The following is an 18,967-nucleotide window of genomic DNA, read 5'->3' on the forward strand; positions in this document are numbered from 1 at the left end:
ACAGCAGCAGCTGAGCAGCTATTTAGTTATACCCCATGGAGTGGGGCCACATGAGATTCTTCCTGTTAATTAGCACGCAGGAGGAATGGGCAGTTTAAAACATTTGCTGCTGAATCCCCCACCCCTGAGCTCCAGGAGTGGGCCAGGGCAGAGCAAGCAGAACCTCCCTGAAGGGTCCTCTCCATTTCTCCAGGGTCCCTTTGTGAGTTCCCTTGAGCCCATTGGCACTGCCCCATACTCAGACACAAAGGGGCTCCCAGTCTGGCTTGCAGGTCCTGCCCCTCTGTGATGGCCAGGTGTGGGGCGCACAGTCAGCAGCTGCCCCAGGCTGGATCCATTGGGAGGCTCCACAGGTAAAGGGGTAGGATTCTCCAGCTCCCATTTGGGTTGGACCACCGGCATGATGGGCTGGTGTTTACATTGTCCAGGGGTTGGGGGGGACAGGCTGTAGATAGATGGATTGTAGCTCCCTTTAGATCATGTGAGGAAAGCTCAGGTGGGGATCTCAGGATCATAATCTCCATGTTCCAGATGGGGAAACCGAGGCACAGCAAGGGGCTTCAACTGGACCAAGGTCACCCAACAGGCCAGTAGCAGGGCCGGGAGTAGAACCCAGGTCTCCGGACGCCCCATCTGGTGCTCTAGCCACTAGGTCGCACTGCCTTTAATAGAGTAGATGGGATTTGCATTTGTAACCATTTGCATACAAAGCACAACCCTTTCCACTGCTCCAAATAGCAACAGCCCCAGACACACATGTAGACAGGAGCAGTGACACCCCGCCCCCGGGTACCCCCGCCTCCATGAATAGTGACCCTGATGTCCTTGTGCACACATAGCAGCCTGTTGCATACATCAGTGCAGGCTGTAGGCCGGGAGTTCCGCCCCATCTAGTGGGTGAAAGAACACCCCCTTCCCCTGCCCTTTGGCAGCTCTGTCTTCCCCCAGCCACCAAGCAGTGCAGGGCATGTCCCCCTGCCCCAGCAGGGTGGTACTTGTCCTGGCGCCTGTGGAATCCTCCTGGCGCTAGCGGCTGGGTGTATTGGCGCCAAACCTGGCCACCATGCTATGTTTGGCTGGACAGCCCAGCCGACAGACCGAGGATCATACCACTAGCCTGCGGGGCCACCCCAGCCAAAGGCCCAATAAAGCTTGTTTTAAATGAAAACAAATGTTATTGACATTTTCGCTAGCATGGCCCCATGAGGCTGGACTGGAAGCCCAGCTCCCAGCACACACCATGGCCTCCGGAGCAGCCCAGGCCTGGGCAGAGAGCCCGGGCACCTGGGGAACAGGAGGGCTGCTGGGATCTATTTACTGAACTGTTGTCACAAAGCTCCAGTCTGCTGGGAAAAGCGTTTGAGGGGGCAGAGCTCATCTGCGTTTCACACCAGCCTCCCTGCTCTGCCCTGTCTGCGCAGGCTGCGTCGGAAATGACAGGCCGCTCATCTCCCTGCTTACACAGGCAGCTCGTTCATGTTCTCTGCCACATGGCCAAGCAAACAAGCCACCAGACGTGTGGCATGGCCCGAATCCCAGAGCCGGGGAGACCTGCACGGGAGGTGCTCAGGGTAGGAAAAGTCACATGGCTTGTCTACGGGAGACTGAGTAACCTCTGCAACTCCCCCTCCCTTCCCGCCCCCGATCCCCACCTGCTTTAGAAGGTAGCTCAGGATCGCTATCCCCCACGTTACAGGTGGGAACGGTGGGACACACAGAAAGGAAGGGACTTGGCTAAGGTCTGTGGCGGAATCAGGACTAGAATCTAGTTCCCAGCAGTGCCGAGTGCACTATCAGGAAGCAAAGGTTCTGGTCTGTTCTTGCTGTGGCCAAGCGGTGTCGTCCGTCCTTAGCGCACGTCTTACTTGTTACTGTCTTTGGGCTGCCAGCCCAGCCTGTCACGGCCTGTCACAGCAGCACCGCTCATGAGTCCAGCGGCGTCCGTCGCCAGCTGCGCTGCTCGTCTGGACGAAGCACGCCCGGCAGACCCCATCTGGACGGTGAGGGGTGCTCAGGGGCAGAGCTAATGCTGGTGGTTTGTCTCAGGCAGAAGCAGTCACGCTCTCTGGGCTTTCGAGTAGTTTGCTGGAAACAGGCCATATCACAGCAGAGCAGGAAACTCCACAGCAGAAGAGGAAACTCCTCAGCAGAGGGGGCATCAGGTAACCTCTCCTGAGCCTGCTAGAGCCCTTTGCTTTGTGCAGTACCCCCCACCCAGCACTGCCCCCTGCCCATATGGTGGGAAGGGAATTGGGTCCCTAGAGCCTATTCAGCCCTGGACCTCTCTGCTAGGACTGGCAGCACAGTTGTAAGTTTAATTAATAGGAGCCCTGTTTCCTTTGTTGATTGAACAAGGGGGCTTAGAAACAGAGACATGAGGAATAATAAAGAAAGGGAGAGAAGAGCCCTTGATATTGGTCCCTGAGTGCTTTACAAAGGTGGGTCTCATTACCCCAAGGTATCAGTGGGGAAACTGAGGCACAGAGAGCCAGCGTCAGGAACAAAGCTCATCTGCCAGCCCAGTGCTCTATCAGCTGCACCAACCCTGCCCACCTCTGTCTCATAGAGCAATGCCATCTAAGGGCTCATGGCCTGAAGTCTAGACACTCCTGAGTGCATGGCTGAGCGGCAGAGCTGGGAAGGAATGGAGGAGAAAATCCTGATCCAGTGCAGAGGTTTGTTAATGTATAAAGTAAATTACAGGGAAAATCACTTTAAATTGCTGGAAATCTTTCCCCCTCCCCCTGCTCCAGGAGCAGTGACCCCCTCCCTGCTACTGTGCGCACAGGGCCTGATGATGGGCTGGGGCCACCATCTGGCTCTTCCTAGGCACTGTTGCATCAGGACATTATTGTCTGGACCCTCCTGCTCCCTCTGCTGTCAGAGTGTTTCAGGTTTACACCGTTTTCAAGCAGCCCAGGAGGGATTATGCCCTCATGCAGACTAAAGCAGAGGGAGGCTGGCCATGCCAGATGGCCAATCCCAGAATAAATGCGGGGCCGTAGTGAGCCTGAGCTCTGGGTTCCAGGCAGCACTGACCTCCTTGTCCCCCAGCTGCCCACATGTGCTGTGCCAGGGAAAGCGAGCTGCAAGCAGCGCTCTGGGGTGAACCCAGTCGGGCAGCTCTAGATATTTTGCCGCCCCAAGCATGGCAGGCAGGCTGCCTTTGGCGGCTTGCCTGTGGGAGGTCCCCGGTCCCGCGGATTCGGCGGCACGCCTGTGGGAGGTCCGCTGAAGCCACGGGACCAGTGGACCCTCTGCAGGCATGCCGCCGAAGGCAACTTGCCTGCCGCCCTCGTGGCGACTGGCAGAGCGCCCCACGTGGCTTGCCACCCCAGGCACGCACTTGGCGTGCTGGTGCCTGGAGCTGCCCTTGAACCCAGTGAGGCAGCTGTGCCCTTAGTGTTGCTCATGGAAGAGCTGATGGTCCAGCGAGAAGCCTGGCCAGCAGTTGGGGCTGGGCATCACCCCACCCAAACCCATGCCCTAGACATGAGCCTGAACTGCATGTTCCTGCAGCAGGGCTGTGATGGCCAGAGGCCACCAGTGTCCTCCGAGGCATCTGGCTGGAGCAGGAGCAGAAGGTCAGGAAACCCCCTGAGAACTTATTCTCAGCTAGAGAAGCCAGATGGGGAGCACGTCTCTAACCAGATCTCATGAGCTTTCCCCATCACGAGCACGAACCGAACCCCGAGCTGGGGGGAGGCTCCAACCTGGGGATGGGGAAAGCAGATTGAAACACCCAGCGAACGTAGCAGTGCCGGGTTTCCCCCCCCCATGGCACCCAGGGGTGCTCTGTTTAACTAAAGGGATGGTTCCAGTTAACATACACTCGCCCACACAAGCTGAACTGCTATGAGCCAGGTTTAACCCAACATCGGAGCAGCCACACAGGGCTTTGCTCTGGTTTTGTTAAATTGGTCTCACTGTTAGGTAAGCTCTGTGTGCGGACCGGGCCTGGGACACTTTGGCCTCCTGCCTGGAGTGGCTGGTTCTCTGGCCTGAGCCTTCTGCATAAAACCAATGGGGCAAGTGCAGCAGCAGCTTTCTGAGCCTGCGGTTCTCCCAAGAGCAGGGCAGTCCGCTTTGTCCAAGAGCATGAGGCCCAGGGACCTGTAGCAGAGAAAGCTGTGAAACAGACCCCTCCTGACCTCAGAGCATAGGCTGAAGTGGGCTCCTGAAATAGACGTTGATTGGATTCTTCTCAGTCATGGCCAATGCCAGGATCAGGGTGTGCCACCGGGGAAGGGTGGGGTGCAGACCCCAGAAGGATGTGTCCATGAGGTACTTGCTGTTTGCCACTGTGGGGGTGGGCTAGCGGAGCTGGTGATGGTACATCGACGACGGTGCCTATCAGGGAACATTGCACTGCGTGTAACGTCTGGATACCGAGGTGAAAGGCAGCAGGATGGTGACTCCAATGCTGGGGACAAAAAGGGTAGGGGGGTGGATGGGGTGCTTAGTTCTGGGAGGGCATCATGACGGATGTGACTCTGATCTGGGGTTGGGGCTGGCTTTTCCGCCACCCAGAACCCTGTGCTCCTTAGCTTTGCCCCGGGATTGCTTCTGACTGGCTGGCTGCAGCGTCCCTAACCCCTGGGGTGTTAACGGAACCCGAGAGGCCAGCCTATCCTCCACTGCTGATGTCGGTCGGCTGACACAGAAGCCAGCTTAGGTTGTCCACGGAACGTGGAAGCCAGGAGCAGAAAAGAATCAAATATTCTTGTGCGGGGGCGGGGGTGTTAAAGGCTCTGAGGCAGCGTGTAAGACCCTCCCTTCCTGTGGTACCTAGGCCTGGTCACTACAGCGGGCTGCTGCAGACAGAGACCGTCTTCTCCCTGAGCCAGAGTGGAGGCAGCCTGTGGTTTTGGTGCTGGCCCTGCTTGGCAGGTGGCTTACTGCACAGGAAGTGGGGATGTGATGGCAGAGGGCTGCATGGCCCAGAATGATAGGGCAGTGGCAGTGGAGTTGCGCCAGCGTATGTCAGAGGTGACACCCGTGCCATGTCCTCCCGCTGGCAAAGCTGCTTTTGCTGGGTTTCCTGGCTGCTTTCTTTCATGCTGGGAATGTTTTTCTTTTTCTTGGGTGCCAAATGATCTTGTGACAGGGAAAAGCCAAGAAACGTAGCTGGTGCATGACAGCTTGGTAAACTGGGCACCAGCAAACAGTCCACATTTTAATAGGGCTAAATGTACATGTGTATGTCTGGGAACAAAGAATGTCAGCCATACTTACAGGGGCTCCCCCAAACTCATCCTGCTCCCCCTGAACCCAGCCTGTCCCCCACAGCAGCTCTGAGCTCCCCCAAACTCAGCCTGCTCCCCCACAGACAGATGGCTAGAGTGGCCATATTTTGGGAGGCTGCTAGGCAGTCTGGGATTTGTGTGTGGCGGCGGGGGAGGGGTGGGGGCCACTCAGACCCATATAATGCAGTGCAGATGCTGTTGGTACCCAGGGTCCAACAATCCCTAACCGGGGGTTACAAGCAGCAAAGAATCCTGTGGCACCTTATAGACTAACAGACATTTTTGGAGTATGAGCTTTCGTGGGTGAATACCCACTTCGTCGGATGCACCCACGAAAGCTCATGCTCCAAAAACGTCTGTCTATAAGGTGCCACAGGATTCTTTGCTGCTTTTACAGATCCAGACTAACACGGCTACCCCTCTGATACTGGGGTTACAAATGAGTGTAGACGCTCAAACTCTAGGTTACCAAACCCACGGGCTGTCAACTTGAGTTCTACTAACGCGGGGCTCACACTGCAGTGTAGACATGCATTCTCCCTGCCTCATCCCCCAGCTGCTGCAGTGGGCCCTGCCCCCACTCCAAGGCAAGGCTAAGGAGGGATTGTAGAAGAGGCCTGGCCCCCAGGATGGAATACTGGAGGAGACAGTGCAGACCGGGGTTTCAGAGGTCAGTTCCCTGCGAGGGGCAGGGGCAATCCACAGACTACAGAAGCATTACCTCTTCCCTTCTGTTTTCAGATCACATGCAACCAAACCAGAACATAAGCCTGAACTAGGGTGACCAGGTGTCTGGTTTTCGGACACCATGTTGAAAAGGGACCTTGGTGGCTCTGGTCAGCAATGCCAACCGGGCTGTTAAAAGTCCAGTCGGCGGTGCTAAGGCAGGCTAGTCCCTACCTGTTCTGGCTGGCACAGTGCTGCGCCCCGGAAGCAGCCAGCAGGTCCAACTGCTAGCCATGGAGCTCCACATGCTGCCCCCTCCCCGAGCACCGGCTCCGAGCTGGTGTGTGTGTGTGGGGGGGGTGCCTGTGGATGAGAGTGGCACATGGAGCCTCCTGGGCCCCACACCTAGGACCCAGACCTGCTGGTGGCTTCCGGGGTGTGCAGGACAGGCAGGCAGCCTCCCTTAGATCCCCTGCTGTGCCACTGACCGAGAGCCGCCCGAGGTAAGCCCACGCCCCTACCCCAAGCGCCAAGCCCCTGCCCCAGCCCTGAGCCCCCTCAAACCCAGAGCACCCTCCTGCACCCCAAACCCCTCATCCCTGACTCCATCCCAGAGCCCTCACCCCCAGTCCAGAGCTTGTACCCCCTCCTGCACCCCAATCCCCTGCCTCAACATGCAGCCCCCCCCCCGCACTCTGAATTGCTCAGCCCCACCTCCCAGCCTGGAGCCCCTCCTGCACCCTAAACCCCTCATTCCCAGCCCCAGCTCAGAGCCTGCACCTCCAGCCGGAGCCCTCATCTCCTCCCACACTCCAACTCCCTGCCTCAGCCCGGAGCCCCCTCCCATACCCTGAACCCCTCATTTCTGGCTCCACCCCAGAGCCAGCATCCCCAGCCCCGAGCCCTCACCCCCTCCTGCACCTGAGCCCCCTGCCCAAGCCCAGTGAAAGTGAGTGAGGATTGTGGAGAGCAAGCCACTGAGGGAGGGGGAAGGTAGTGAGTGGGGGGTGGGGCCTCAGGGAAGGGCTGGGGCCAGGGTGTTCAGTTTTGTGTGACTAGGAAGTTGGCAACCCTACCCAGCCCGCCTGCCAGGAGCTAATGGAGCCAATTATTAACATGCCACAGTAGGGCCGACGAGGGTGGAAGGCAGGGGAGATGAGCTGCTCCCCACTGATTAGAGGGGGATTCTGGGCATCTGGCAGCAATTCCCATCTCTGAACCCCAGTGGCCTCTGGTCCCATGGCCCCCTCTAGTCCCTGACCATCTCCTGTAGAGGGGGATCGGCTGCCTGAAGCCTCTTTGCTGCTCATCACTGGGTTATTTCTGCCAGCACAGGGATGCTACCAAGAACACCCTGGGCATCTCAAGGAGAGCCACAGCCCTGCTTGGCTTGGGTTAGCTATCTCTGTTCCTGCTGCAGGGCTGGTCCTCGGGTGCTTATGGCATGTCCTCTGACCTGTGCTATATGGGAGCTCAGTTAGTGATCACAGTGGTCCCACCTGACCCTAGAATTGAGGTGACCCTGGGGCAGACAGTCTTTCTGGTGCATGGGCAGGTGGCCCATTCCTGTATCTGGAATCCAGCGCTCCTTCCTGGCATTCTTGTCTTGGGATTTCTTCTCTGCTGGTTTCTTGTCCTAAAGCTCTGCGGTAGCTGCTGCCAGTCTTTGATTCAAGGAGCATGTGCAATATGGACATTGAATTTGTGCTCCTCTGCCCATACATCTCTGAACAGCTGGCAAAGCCATTCCAGCCCGGGGAGGGTGCTGTGATCCCCTGACCGTGCTAAGGGTGGGTCACTTGAGGGTGGGTAAGTCCTACGGCTATTTTGTTAACGTTGGTCATGCCTTTTTGGCTAACCCATTTGACTGTGCATGGTTAGGGCTTGATGGGGGGCGGGGAGGGACGAGAGGGAGCTTGAACTGATATAGCAAAAAGATATGCTGTGATTGAGAGCCATTATCTGTTACAATTTACCATTTATGGTGCTAGTTGATGAAAATATCCCTGCAGAGAAGTGGCAATCATTCCTGTTTAATGACAAAGAGTCCTGTGGCACCTTATAGACTAACAGAAGTATTGGAGCATAAGCTTTCATTGATGCGTCTGACGAAGTGGATATTCACCCACGAAAGCTCACGAAAGGTGCCACAGGACTCTTTGTCACTTTTTACAGATCCAGACTAACATGGCTACCCCTCTGATACTTGATTCCTGTTTAATGTGCATCGATCTGCGTCAGCTCGGCACCAAGGGTGATCAGGAATTGTATGCAGTAAGAACATAAGAACGGTCATACTGGGTCAGACCAAAGGTCCATCCAGCCCAGTATCCTGTCTACCGACAGTGGCCAATGCCAGATGCCCCAGAAGGAGTGAACCTAACAGGTAATGATCAAGTGATCTCTCTCCTACCATCCATCTCCACCCTCTGACAAACAGAGGCTAGGGACACCATTCCTTACCTGTCCTGGCTAATAGCCATTAATGGACTTAACCTCCATGAATTTATCTAGTTCTTTTTTAAACCCTGTTATAGTCCTAGCCTTCACAACCTTCTCAGGCAAGGAGTTCCACAGGTTGACTGTGTGCTGTGTGAAGAACTTCCTTTTATTTGTTTTAAATCTGCTGCCCATTAATTTCATTTGGTGGCTCCTAGTTCTTATATTATGGGAACAAGTTAATAACTTTTCCTTATTCACTTTCTCCACACCACTCATGATTTTATATACCTCTATCATATCCCCCTGAGTCTCCTCTTTTCCAAGCTGAAAAGTCCTAGCCTCTTTAATCTCTCCTCATATGGGACCCATTCCAAACCCCTAATCGTTTTAGTTGCCCTTCTCTGAACCTTTTCTAGTGCCAGTATATCTTTTTTGAGATGAGGCAACCACATCTGTATGAAGTATTCAAGATGTGGGCATACCATGGATTTATATAAGGGCAATACGATATTCACTGGTTCCTTTGCATTTGGGTTCCTGCCTTGAGTACAGATTTCACACTTGGATACTTTATCTTCAATAGCGGCATTCATGCCGGGCCAGCATAGGACATTTTGGGTCTGTTCTTCCACTTCCCAATTAAACGTTGTGGACTCTGATCGGCATTTTGTGTGCTAGTCTGACACAGTGATCTCTGTGCAGAACCCTGTCATGTACAGTAATTTCCGCTGGATAGTCCTAGGAAGATCCAGGTGTCTGGGTTTCTTCGGCTGACCATCCTGGTCCATCCAGAATTCCTCTCTTGAGCTGTTGGTAGGGTGGAGCATTTTGTGTTTCTTCTTTGACTGTGTCATATTTAGCTTGGGGAATGGATTGCACTTGAGCCAAGCCAGCGTTTCTAGGTGCACGTGAAGCATGTCACCATGAGAAGCTCCTTGACGGGCCAGTATTTCACATGGTGCAATGAGCATTGCCTGAGTTTTGCACAACGGTTTCTGTGTCCCAGTGTCAAGGTTTAGGGTCTTGTGGGTTGCACTGGCTCCACCTCCCTGCCATCTAGTGTTTAGGCCTGACACTGTGCGCAAGCCCTGCCTTGTTTCCCCTCACCCAGGTATAGTCAGGTGCAAACCAGCCCACCTGAGCATTAAAGCACCCTTCAGGACCTCACGTATTGATGACAAGATTAACATAAGCCAAAGGCAGACTGTGTTCAGGCCCATCTCAGGGGCAGTCCAATACCACATGGTGCTTCAGCCATTGGCACTCCAGGCCAAGCCCCAAGTCGGGGGCCAGGACCCCTAGGCTGCTCCGCTCCCTTCCCCTGAAGAACAGCCTCTGGTTCCTCCTTTCAGGATATTCCCAGTCCTGTCACATGTTCCTTCTCTTGGGAGCCTCCTAGTTCCTTTCCTTGGCCTACTCCTGGGACCACTCTCACTCCAGGGTGGCCCCTGCCAACCGCTTCTCCTCAGAGGCCGCTTCTTCCAGGGGTCCCTCCTTACTGAGCTCAGGCAGCCTGTGTGTAGGTGGCAGGTTTCTTCTGGGCCAATCTGTTACCCCAGGATCCGTGGGGGCAGCTTGGCCCTGACCCCCCTCGGAGGGTTGCTGGCCCCAGGACCAGTTTGTTTCTACCTTGAGCCATTTCTGCCCATGCACAGATTCCAGAAGCTGCTCCCAGCAGACCCAAAGCCAGCCTTTTCTTCTTGTCTTGGGGCATTTTAGTGAGTTCTTTGGATGCCCCTGCCACTGGCTGGCCCCAGCGCAGAGAACACCACCTCCTTCGGTTTCTTTGCAGTGCCACTGGCTTCCAGGGACGTCCAAGCTTACAGCTGCCTTTCCTTGGCAGGATCCCTTCCAGGGGGACCAGAGATTCAGTAACGAGGGGCTGAGACCCAGGAATGCTGGGAAGGGACTGAGCTTGATCTCCTGGCCCCAGGCCCCTGATGTGGGTCAGGGTCACCTGGCAAGGGTCAAGAGCTTTTACAGGTGCAGACTGAGCAAAGCCATGGGACCCCACGTGTGCCGTCAGGGTGGTGGAGGGATGTGTGACAGGGAGGCCAGCTGATCCCTTCCACTCTCTCATGGCAGGGATGTTCCTGGGGCTGGGGTCCAATGGCTAGATCCAGGCAGCCCCAGGTTCAGAGTGACCATTGGGGGTTAGTAGATAGGGACAGAATTAGTGCCCACAGTTGTCTGAATGGCCTGGTAATGCATTAGCATACAGGAGTCCATCTGAGAGGGACAGAGTGGTCTAGTGGTAAGAGCAGGGGTCTAGGTGGCCTGGGTTCCATTCTTAACTCTGGGAATTGACTTGGATCTAATGGTTAGAGCAGGGTGCTGTGAGTCAGGACTCCTGGGTTCTTTTCCTAGCTCTAGGAGGGGTATGTGGTTGGGTGATGAGAGAAAGGGTTGACCTATGTAACCTGGCTTCTATTCCCTGTCCTGGGAGGCAGTGTTTGCCACTGCTTAGAGCAGGGCACTCAGGCTTTATTCTCAGCTTTTCTGCCGGCTCACGCCCCTGCTCTGTGCCTCAGTTTCCCCATTTATAATGTAGGGATTATGATCCCAGTTCCACTTTGTAAGGTGTAGTGTGACCCTTGGGTGGAAGGCGTTCGAGTGATTATTCCATCCCGTGTCAGTGCACAGCTCCCCAAGGAGGAGAAGGGATCAGCGAGACAGATCCTGGAGCCTGCTGCATCCCAGACTGCCCTCCAGAAAGGCTGCATCTTGAATGCACCATGACCAGCCACTGGGTGCCCTTGGCTCAGCTCATTCAGAGGCAGAGACGTGGGCTCCTGGGGCCTTGCTGCTCTTCCCTGGCTGCCTTTGCAGCATGCAAGTTCATCTGGGAATGACTGTGACCAAGCGCTGGGTCTGGAGGCTCCAGTGGCAGGTGCTGGCCTGGGGAGGGAGGCACAGCACAGAAGCTGGGAATAGTCAGCTGGTGGGGGCAGCGCTAGAGGAAGGCTCTCTGGGCGGTGGCCTGGAGCCTGCTCTCTAGGCCATGGCAGAGCAGAGGAGTGACCAGGCAATGTCAGGTCCTCCTTGGGGGAGCGCCATGGGGCAGCCTGGGGCCTGCTCTCTGGGCTGTGGGGGAGCTGGGGGGGCAGTGGGGGTTAGTGATGAGGGGGTGGCACTATCAGGCCTGGTCTCCAGGCTTTGCCAGAGCCAGCTGTTTTTTGCCCCAGTTCTGCAGAGGGTTGAGCCACCCAGATAAGGAGTCCCCATGTCCAGGAGCCGCAGGGCTGCCCCTCCATGAGGGGGAGATAGCGCCTGGGTTCCTGACATTGCCTGGTCACTCCTCTGCTCTGCCATGGCCTAGAGAGCAGGCTCCAGGCCACCACAAGGAGAACCTGGCATTCCCCTTTCACTCATGCAGTTCCGCCATGGCCCAGAGAGCTGTCCCCTAGCGCTGCCCCCCACCAGCTGACACACAGCCAGAGCACCAGCGATTGGGATGCTCAGAGGTACCTCCCCAGCTTACACAGGGCTCTGGCCTGGAGGGCAGCTGCACAGAGAGCAGAGTCAAGGGCCCCAGCTGCACAGAGAGCAGAGTCAAGGGCCCTCTGAGCATCCCAATCGCTGGTGCTCTGGCTGTGTGTCAGCTGGTAGGGGGCAGCGCTAGGGGACGGCTCTCTGGGCCATGGCGGAACTGCATGAGTGAAAGGGGAATGCCAGGTTCTCCTTGTGGTGGCCTGGAGCCTGCTCTCTAGGCCATGGCGGAGCAGAGGAGTGACCAGGCAATGTCAGGTTCTCCTTGGGGGAGCGCCATGGGGCAGCCTGGGGCCTGCTCTCTGGGCTGTGGGGGAGCTGGGGGGGGCAGCAGAGATTAGTGATGCGGGGGTGGCACTATCAGGCCTGGTCTCCAGGCTTTGCCAGAGCCAGCTGTTTTTTGCCCCAGTTCTGCAGAGGGTGGCTGCCAAACCCCACATGGTGCTGAGGGCACCATGCCCCCAATCACAACCTGGTCTCTCTGACCCACTCCAAGCAGGGCCCTAGATCAGCGTCTGTACCTGCTGTCTTCGCCCCAATAACTGCCCCACCCTCTGCAATCCAAACAGCGGCCAGCACCCACGCTGGCCAAGCAGGCAGTGCTCACCAGCTGAGCCACCCAGATAAGGAGTCCCCATGTCCAGGAGCCGCAGGGCTGCCCCTCCATGAGAGGGAGATAGCGCCCGGGTTCTCCATGCACTGCCCATGTGGACGCTTATCTCCCCGGGGAGCCAGCAGCACTCACCTCTGCCCACATGAGTGTGAACCGGGGTGGGGGCTGTGCTGCACTGCTGCTGGGGTGTGCAGTGCTTTACTGAAACCACAAGATGTGGTCCAGGTTCCACTGCCTTTCCCGCTCCTAGTGACCTGCTGGGGGGAGATCCTCTGGTGGCTATGGTGGGGACAGGACCCTGAGCACCTCAGGCTGGCTGGCAGCTCTAGTTTATTAGTAGAAGGCTGGTCCTGGCTCCCTGGGTGTCTGTGCAGCGCCTGGCACCATGGGGCCTGCTCTGAGCTATTAGGGGGATCCCACAGACATGGGGATAGAGGCACAGCCCTCCTCTGAACTGCAGATACCCCAGCAGGGGCCAAAGGCTGACGTCAGCCACTCAGAACCTCTCTAGGAAAACCCACCCATGTGCTAGCATGCAGATGCCTTGCCGGAGTACCTGAGGAGGCTGGTTCCTGTTGGCTGGGCATGGTGTGGAACAGGGAAAGTAGAGGAGTGTCCCTGGGCGCCAGGAGGGTAGAGACCCAGGAGCAGAGCTCACGTTCCCAAGAGGATGGGCTGTTGCATTTGTATATTGCTCCTCGGTCACTGGGTGCCGCTGGGTGCCAGAGAGCGGAGAGAAGGGAGCTAACACAGCACTATGGAGTGCATGAGCAAACACATCCAAGTATGCAAATGTCTGAGCCAAAAGTGGCCCTCTCTCCCAGCGAAAGCTGGGCTGAGAACAGCCGGAAGGCCCAGCTTGAGGGACCTCACAGAGAATTGCTGTCTGTCTGATGAGAGGTCGAGTACCTTGGGGCAGGGACCACGCCTTGCTTGGCGTCTCTGAGCCCAGTCAGCACCTTGCTCAGCATTGGTGGGGGCAGGGGCCCGCAAGGACACTGGGATGTAGTGTGCATTATAAACATCCCCGTCTCCAGTGAGAGCTCCGATTGGGGCCTACAGTGCAAGGAGCCCTGGTGCTGCTGACAGACTGTGTAAATGTCATGCACACGCACACCGCTGAGCCATAACCCTGCTTCTCCCACTCAACAGCCATGCCAGCTGACACACAGGTGGTAGTAGCAGTAGTAGGCCTCTTATCCTGAGTGTGGTCCCAGCCCACCAAATGGCAGCATTGCACTCTCAGACACAGACCCACAAAGCCAGGACATTACACACTATACCTGCACAGAGCACGCTACCCTGTGGGCCCCCCACTCAAGCACTGCAGACGGAGGGGCTTGAGGCTCAGTAGTCCTGCACCCGTGTTCAATATACACATGGAGCCCACGATTCACCGCCATGATGCAAATGCCCATTTTGCAGAAGGAGGGACCTCATCTCGCCCCTGGCACTCATGGTACCCATCTGGTCATAGTACCCACCCAGCCCTCTAGCGTGTGCAGTTCAGGGACTCCTGGGGAAAACACACCTGTGCCGAGAGCACACGGTGGCCACCAAGGCTGTGGTCCAGTTATGCAGCCCAGAGCCTGCGGGGCAGGTTTGTACTGCCCAGAGCAGTCTGGCACAAAAGCTGCTGCCCACAGGGGCAATAACCCTTGTTGCATCCCCTTGGGGGAGCAGCATCTTCCTAAGGCCCTTCCTCTTAGGCACTTTCGGCTTGCACATGCAGCTACCAGCCGCCAGGGGGCGCCCTGCGCCTGCGAGGAAGGGAGGGAACCACCAGCAGGCGCCGTTGGAAGTTGTTCGAGTCGAACGTCAAAACATGTTTTGGTGGAAGCTTATGTAAGAAGCGACCTACTTCTGGGGTGCAGCAGCTCCTGGGCGCAGCCTCGAGCCTGCCATTATTTGGGCGTTATTAGAATTGTTTTGTTTCGCATGCACATTTTTACACTCGCTTTGGCAGCCGGGTTCGGAGCGCTTGCAAGCCTAGGGGAAAAGGCTAAAAGCTGTTTTATTTTCCCGATCAACAAGAGGACAGGGCGGGGCCGGGTTCGTTTGCTTTGCATCTCGCCCCTTGAACCGGGTCTGACTCAAATATTGCAAGCTGCAGAAATCTGGGGGAGGGGTGGGGTGGTATTGGGATGCCGGACACTTGCATGTTCAATTAAGCAATGTTTTTGCAACATGCAAAACGATCCTCACCATTCGTGTAGACATTGTGTATTGGGAGTGGTTAGTAGCGCCGGGGGTCTACACACACCAGCTTCCAGCAGAGAACTAGGCTGCTAGCAAAGCCCTTGCAGCGGGGGGTCGGAGCTCTCCGGGGCTTGTGTGTAGGGAAAATTCTGCACCACGGACTTAACCCCCACCCCCGTATCCTCTCGACACACTGTTGGCAAGGGGGGGGCGGGGGCGGAGGCACGGAAAGCGCTGAGCTCCCTGCGCTCGCCCCAGGGTTCAGGGCGGGGACATGGCAGAGCCGCAGCCTCGCCCCACCCAGCCGCAGCCTGACACCATGTGACGCCAGCAGGAGCCTCCTAGATAAGGCGGCGGCGCTCGGACAGCCCCCACTGGTGGCTAGAGCCCGGCTCGCGATTGTTGTGTGCTCGTCCGGTCCCTGGCCGCCCACCTGCCCTGCGTCCCGCGCCCGGCCCATGGTCGGCTCCGTCAGCCCCCTGCGCGCCCTGCCGATCCCGAGCGACGAGAGCCCGCTAGCCCTGCGCGCCGCGGCCCTGGCCATGAGCACCGATCTCTACCAGTCCGCCATGGAGGTGGCCGTGTACCAACTGCACAACTTCTCCATCTCCTTTTTCTCCTCGCTGCTTGGCGGGGACGTGGTCTCCGTCAAGCTGGACAACAGGTAGCGCCCGGGCCGGGCTGGGGGGCTCCGCGCGGGGGGCGCCGGGCTGGGGGGGAGCCGGGCGGAGCGGGGCTCGCTGCGGATCGGGCTCTCTGCTAACCGGCCGTCGCCTTCTTGTGTCTTTCAGCGCCTCCGGAGCCAGCGTGGTGGCTATCGACAACAAGATCGAGCAGGCGATGGTGAGCACGGGCGGGGTCACTTCGCGGGTAGGGTCCCCCCGGGCTGATGCAATAGGGCTTGCGCCTGCCCCCTTCACCGGGATCGGTGCGGGGCGCCCGCCGTCTTTGTCTTCCGCTGGCGAAGCTCACTGACTGCTGCAGCGCGCCGGGCGGGTCGGGGGATCCCAAAGCGCAGGCGGGACCCCCGGGGCGTCCCGTTGCCCGGGGCCCCAAGCCGGCGCCCTGCAGCCAGAGAGGCAGGACCAGCACACACACCCCCTTGCCCCTAGAGTGCCTGGGACCCGCACCCCTCGCTTGGGAGCTGGCAGGGGCCCTGGAAGATTCTTCTTCCAGCGTGGCTTCACGGCTTCACTCCAGCCATGCCAAGGGCTGTGGCACATTAAACTCCAAAATTGTTTTTCCTCTTGTGGGGGAAAGAGTGTAGTGATCTTGCCCTGGGCTAGAGCAAGGGTGCTTGGTAGCAGATCGGAGCCCCAGTATGGTTGCTGAGCCCTACTGGGAAGGGCACAGAGCTGGACTCAGAGACCTGCAGAATGGTGCCAGGGAGTTGTTACAAATCTGCTGTACAGTATGGGCTCTGCATGGTGAATGGTTTGCAGTGTCCCTGGCAGATGTGCCCCTTGCTAAACTGTGCTAATAGCATCCCCTGCTTCTTGCACATGAGAGCCCTTTAGCCAGAGCCCCATAACCACTGACCCTGCTCCAGCCAGACATCTGGATTCAGCCGGCTTAGCTGGGAGCTCAGGCTAGCTCTGAGCATTGATGACAGCGGCACAGAGCCCAGCTGGTCCTGGGCTGCAGCCAGAGTCCATAGCTGAGACGGAGTTGTGGCAGAATGGTTTGGTAACAGTGTGCCTTTGGTTCATCTCTCCTAGGATCTAGTGAAAAACCACCTGATGTATGCTGTGCGGGAGGAGGTGGAGATCCTCAAAGAGCAGATCAAAGAACTGGTGGAGAAGAACTCCCAGCTGGAGCGAGAGAACAGCCTCTTGAAAACCCTGGCCAGCCCTGAGCAGCTGGAGAAATTCCAGTCCCGGCTGCCTGCAGAGGTGCTATCTGCAGAGGAGCAGGGCGGGGCGGCTGCCCCGGCCCAGCACACCAGGGGCTCTGCAGTGTAAGGTGGCTCTGTCCTTGGAGTGGGCAGAGCCACTGAACTCTTTCTACTTAATCTCCTTAAAAGTTGTTTCCTCCCTCATCTCATGTGGAGAACTTCCCAAGCTAGCGAGAGCTATGAGATGTGCCAGGGGCGCTGCCCCAGCTGCTGGGACACTGACTGGCTCTGAAGGAGCGAGGTGTCATGTTAGGACACTGCACAATCAGACGACCCCCAACAGGGGCCTCTTTGCATGTCCTTGAGAGTGCAGGGGCTGCACAACCGGTCATGTGCCCTCGCTGCACCGTTCAGCTGGGCTCCTGCTGCATTTGGCAAAGACTGATCCTTGGAGGAAGCCAGTTGGTGAAGAGAGATACAAATCTGCCCCTACTGCCACCCTGGAATGGGCCTGGGGCAGGAACCAAAAACTGACCCTGTCAGCACCTTTGTGTTGGTGGCTTTGGACAGTGCATGGCTTGTGCACACCACAGGTTGGGGATTACAAGGAAAGCTTTGTTTCGTTAGTGCAGGGATCTTTATATCCTTAGCCACATCTAAGGAATGTATACACGCAACCAGCACTGGGGATGGCTACCGAAGCCTGGGGCTCTTGGGGGGCTCTATGGATGCTGCTGCCCATAGCTGTATGCCTGGGGCCGGCTGGGGATTCCAGCCGAGCGTGGAGGCGGAACGCTTGGATGCTGTTTGGAAATGGGTGACTGGAGCTGTCTCGCTGTGGGATAGATTTTTATACATAGCTCAGTCTGTGTACAGACCCCCTCGGGAGGGAGATTCTCCCTCTGGCCTGCCCAGCGCAGGGCCACAGGATACCCACAGCAGAGATTTTATAATGAAACATGCCAATGAGACCCGCCTGCCGTGGACGGGGTGGCACGGCCCCTCAGGGGGGTGAGAGCGGAGGTTATTTGCTCCGTGAGCGTCCCCCCCTCTCGTGGAGCGGCCGGGGCATCGCTTTTGACATTGGACTGTCAGAGCATTAATGTGACTGCGTGAATCTAGCTAGAAATGGCAATAAACTCTACTTTTGATATAGATGCAGAGAGGTGTGTCTTTGTAATGGGGGAGGGGTGAGAGGGGGCAGTGCTGGGGGGAGGGGCTGGGTGTTGGGAAAAGTGGGGATGGGATGGTGTTGATGGGAGAGGATCAGTGCCTGTAGGTGGTGGGGAGAGGGGCTGGGGGGCGGGGAGAGGATAGGTGCTTGTGGGTGGAGGGGGCAAACTCCAAAAGCTTTGGTGGGATGTGGGCTGAGGTTCAGGCTGCGCAGGGAGGGACTCCGCAGCCCCTGTGTGCAGTGACCAGAGACAGGCCAACTGGTGTCATCTGTGGTGTGGTTCTGTCAGGGAGCTCCCCCTGCCCACACCCACACATTCCTGGGCTGCTCTCCAGTGGGATGCAGCATGCCGTGCAGGGATGCAGCATGGGATGCAAATGCCTTCAACCGGTCACTCTGGAAGCTCCCTTTAGTGCTGGATGCTGCTGACTTCCAATTTGAAGCCCCTGAAGGGTGTGTGAATGGAGGAGTCAGTGATCCCAGCCCCCTCTGCATTTCAGCCTAGTGGGCTGAGGTTTGGAGCCTTGCGGGGGGCCCCATCCCCACTGCAGCCTGTAAGATGAGAGCAGGGGTGAGCGCTGGCACCACCAGGGCAGGTAGTACAACTGCTCAAGCCGAGGGGGCCTGGAGTGTGTGTCGGTGGGGGAGGGGGGCAGGTGTGCAGTGGCATTGGGTGCTGGGCTGTTAAAAAAGGGAGACGTGAGGGCCTGGAAAGAGACTGAAAGTGAGAGACATGCACAGGTACATGGGAGTCCTCATTCATAGCTCTGCTGGTGCCCCCTCAGTCCTGACCCGCAGCCCCCTGTTGTCCCAGGCCTGGGCTCCCAAATAGCTCAAATCCAGTCTGAGGGGGATTTTTGAGCCCACAGAAGGGGACTGGTGCCCCTGGAGGAAGATCTTTTGGACGGTGCAGTCACATGCCAGACAAGCAGCGGCCCTGTCCCAAGCTGCTGCGCTAGGCTGTGGGTGCTGCATGGAGCTGGCATCAGTGAGAGGAGAGGAGTGCTGTATGAGGGCACAATGAGAGGGTCACAGCTCCTGGGGTGAAGAACATCCCAAGATCATCCCTCACCGATGCTCCTCTCTAGCCGTGTCAGCGGATGCCGCTTGGAAGAACGTGGGGGAGCCACACCAGGATGGGCCCCGCTGGGAAGAAAGCAAAAAGACCGTTGTGTGCAGGTTGGAAAGGGCTGGACCATCCCTGCACTGGAGCTAGGACCCCAGGGAAGGCAGCAATCGGGGTGCCGGGGGGTGGAGGGATCAGGATGCAATGAGACTGAAGCTGATTGGGAGGTGCCCCCTGG

The 18,967-nt window shown here is 57.4% G+C and overlaps 1 protein-coding gene across 2 annotated transcripts in view; it reads left to right on the plus strand.

Annotated features, from left to right (window-relative positions):
* The window catches only part of TSC22D3 (TSC22 domain family member 3), a 57,765-nt gene extending 40,121 nt beyond the window's left edge, over positions 1-17,644 (plus strand). Inside the window, exons 1-3 of one of the 2 annotated variants that reach the window (XM_045029924.1) lie at positions 15,015-15,319; positions 15,447-15,498; positions 16,374-17,644. In XM_045029924.1, coding sequence (XP_044885859.1) covers positions 15,114-15,319; positions 15,447-15,498; positions 16,374-16,616 — 501 coding nt within the window. In that variant the 5' untranslated portion in view covers positions 15,015-15,113 and the 3' untranslated portion in view covers positions 16,617-17,644. Of the gene's footprint in view, positions 1-15,014; positions 15,320-15,446; positions 15,499-16,373 lie in introns of those variants that run through there. The other variant, XM_045029923.1, reaches the window with a different exon arrangement.
* The last annotated feature ends 1,323 nt before the right edge of the window (positions 17,645-18,967 follow it).

The sequence above is a fragment of the Mauremys mutica genome, chromosome 9 (assembly GCF_020497125.1).
Source record: "Mauremys mutica isolate MM-2020 ecotype Southern chromosome 9, ASM2049712v1, whole genome shotgun sequence".
NCBI lineage: Eukaryota > Metazoa > Chordata > Testudines > Geoemydidae > Mauremys > Mauremys mutica.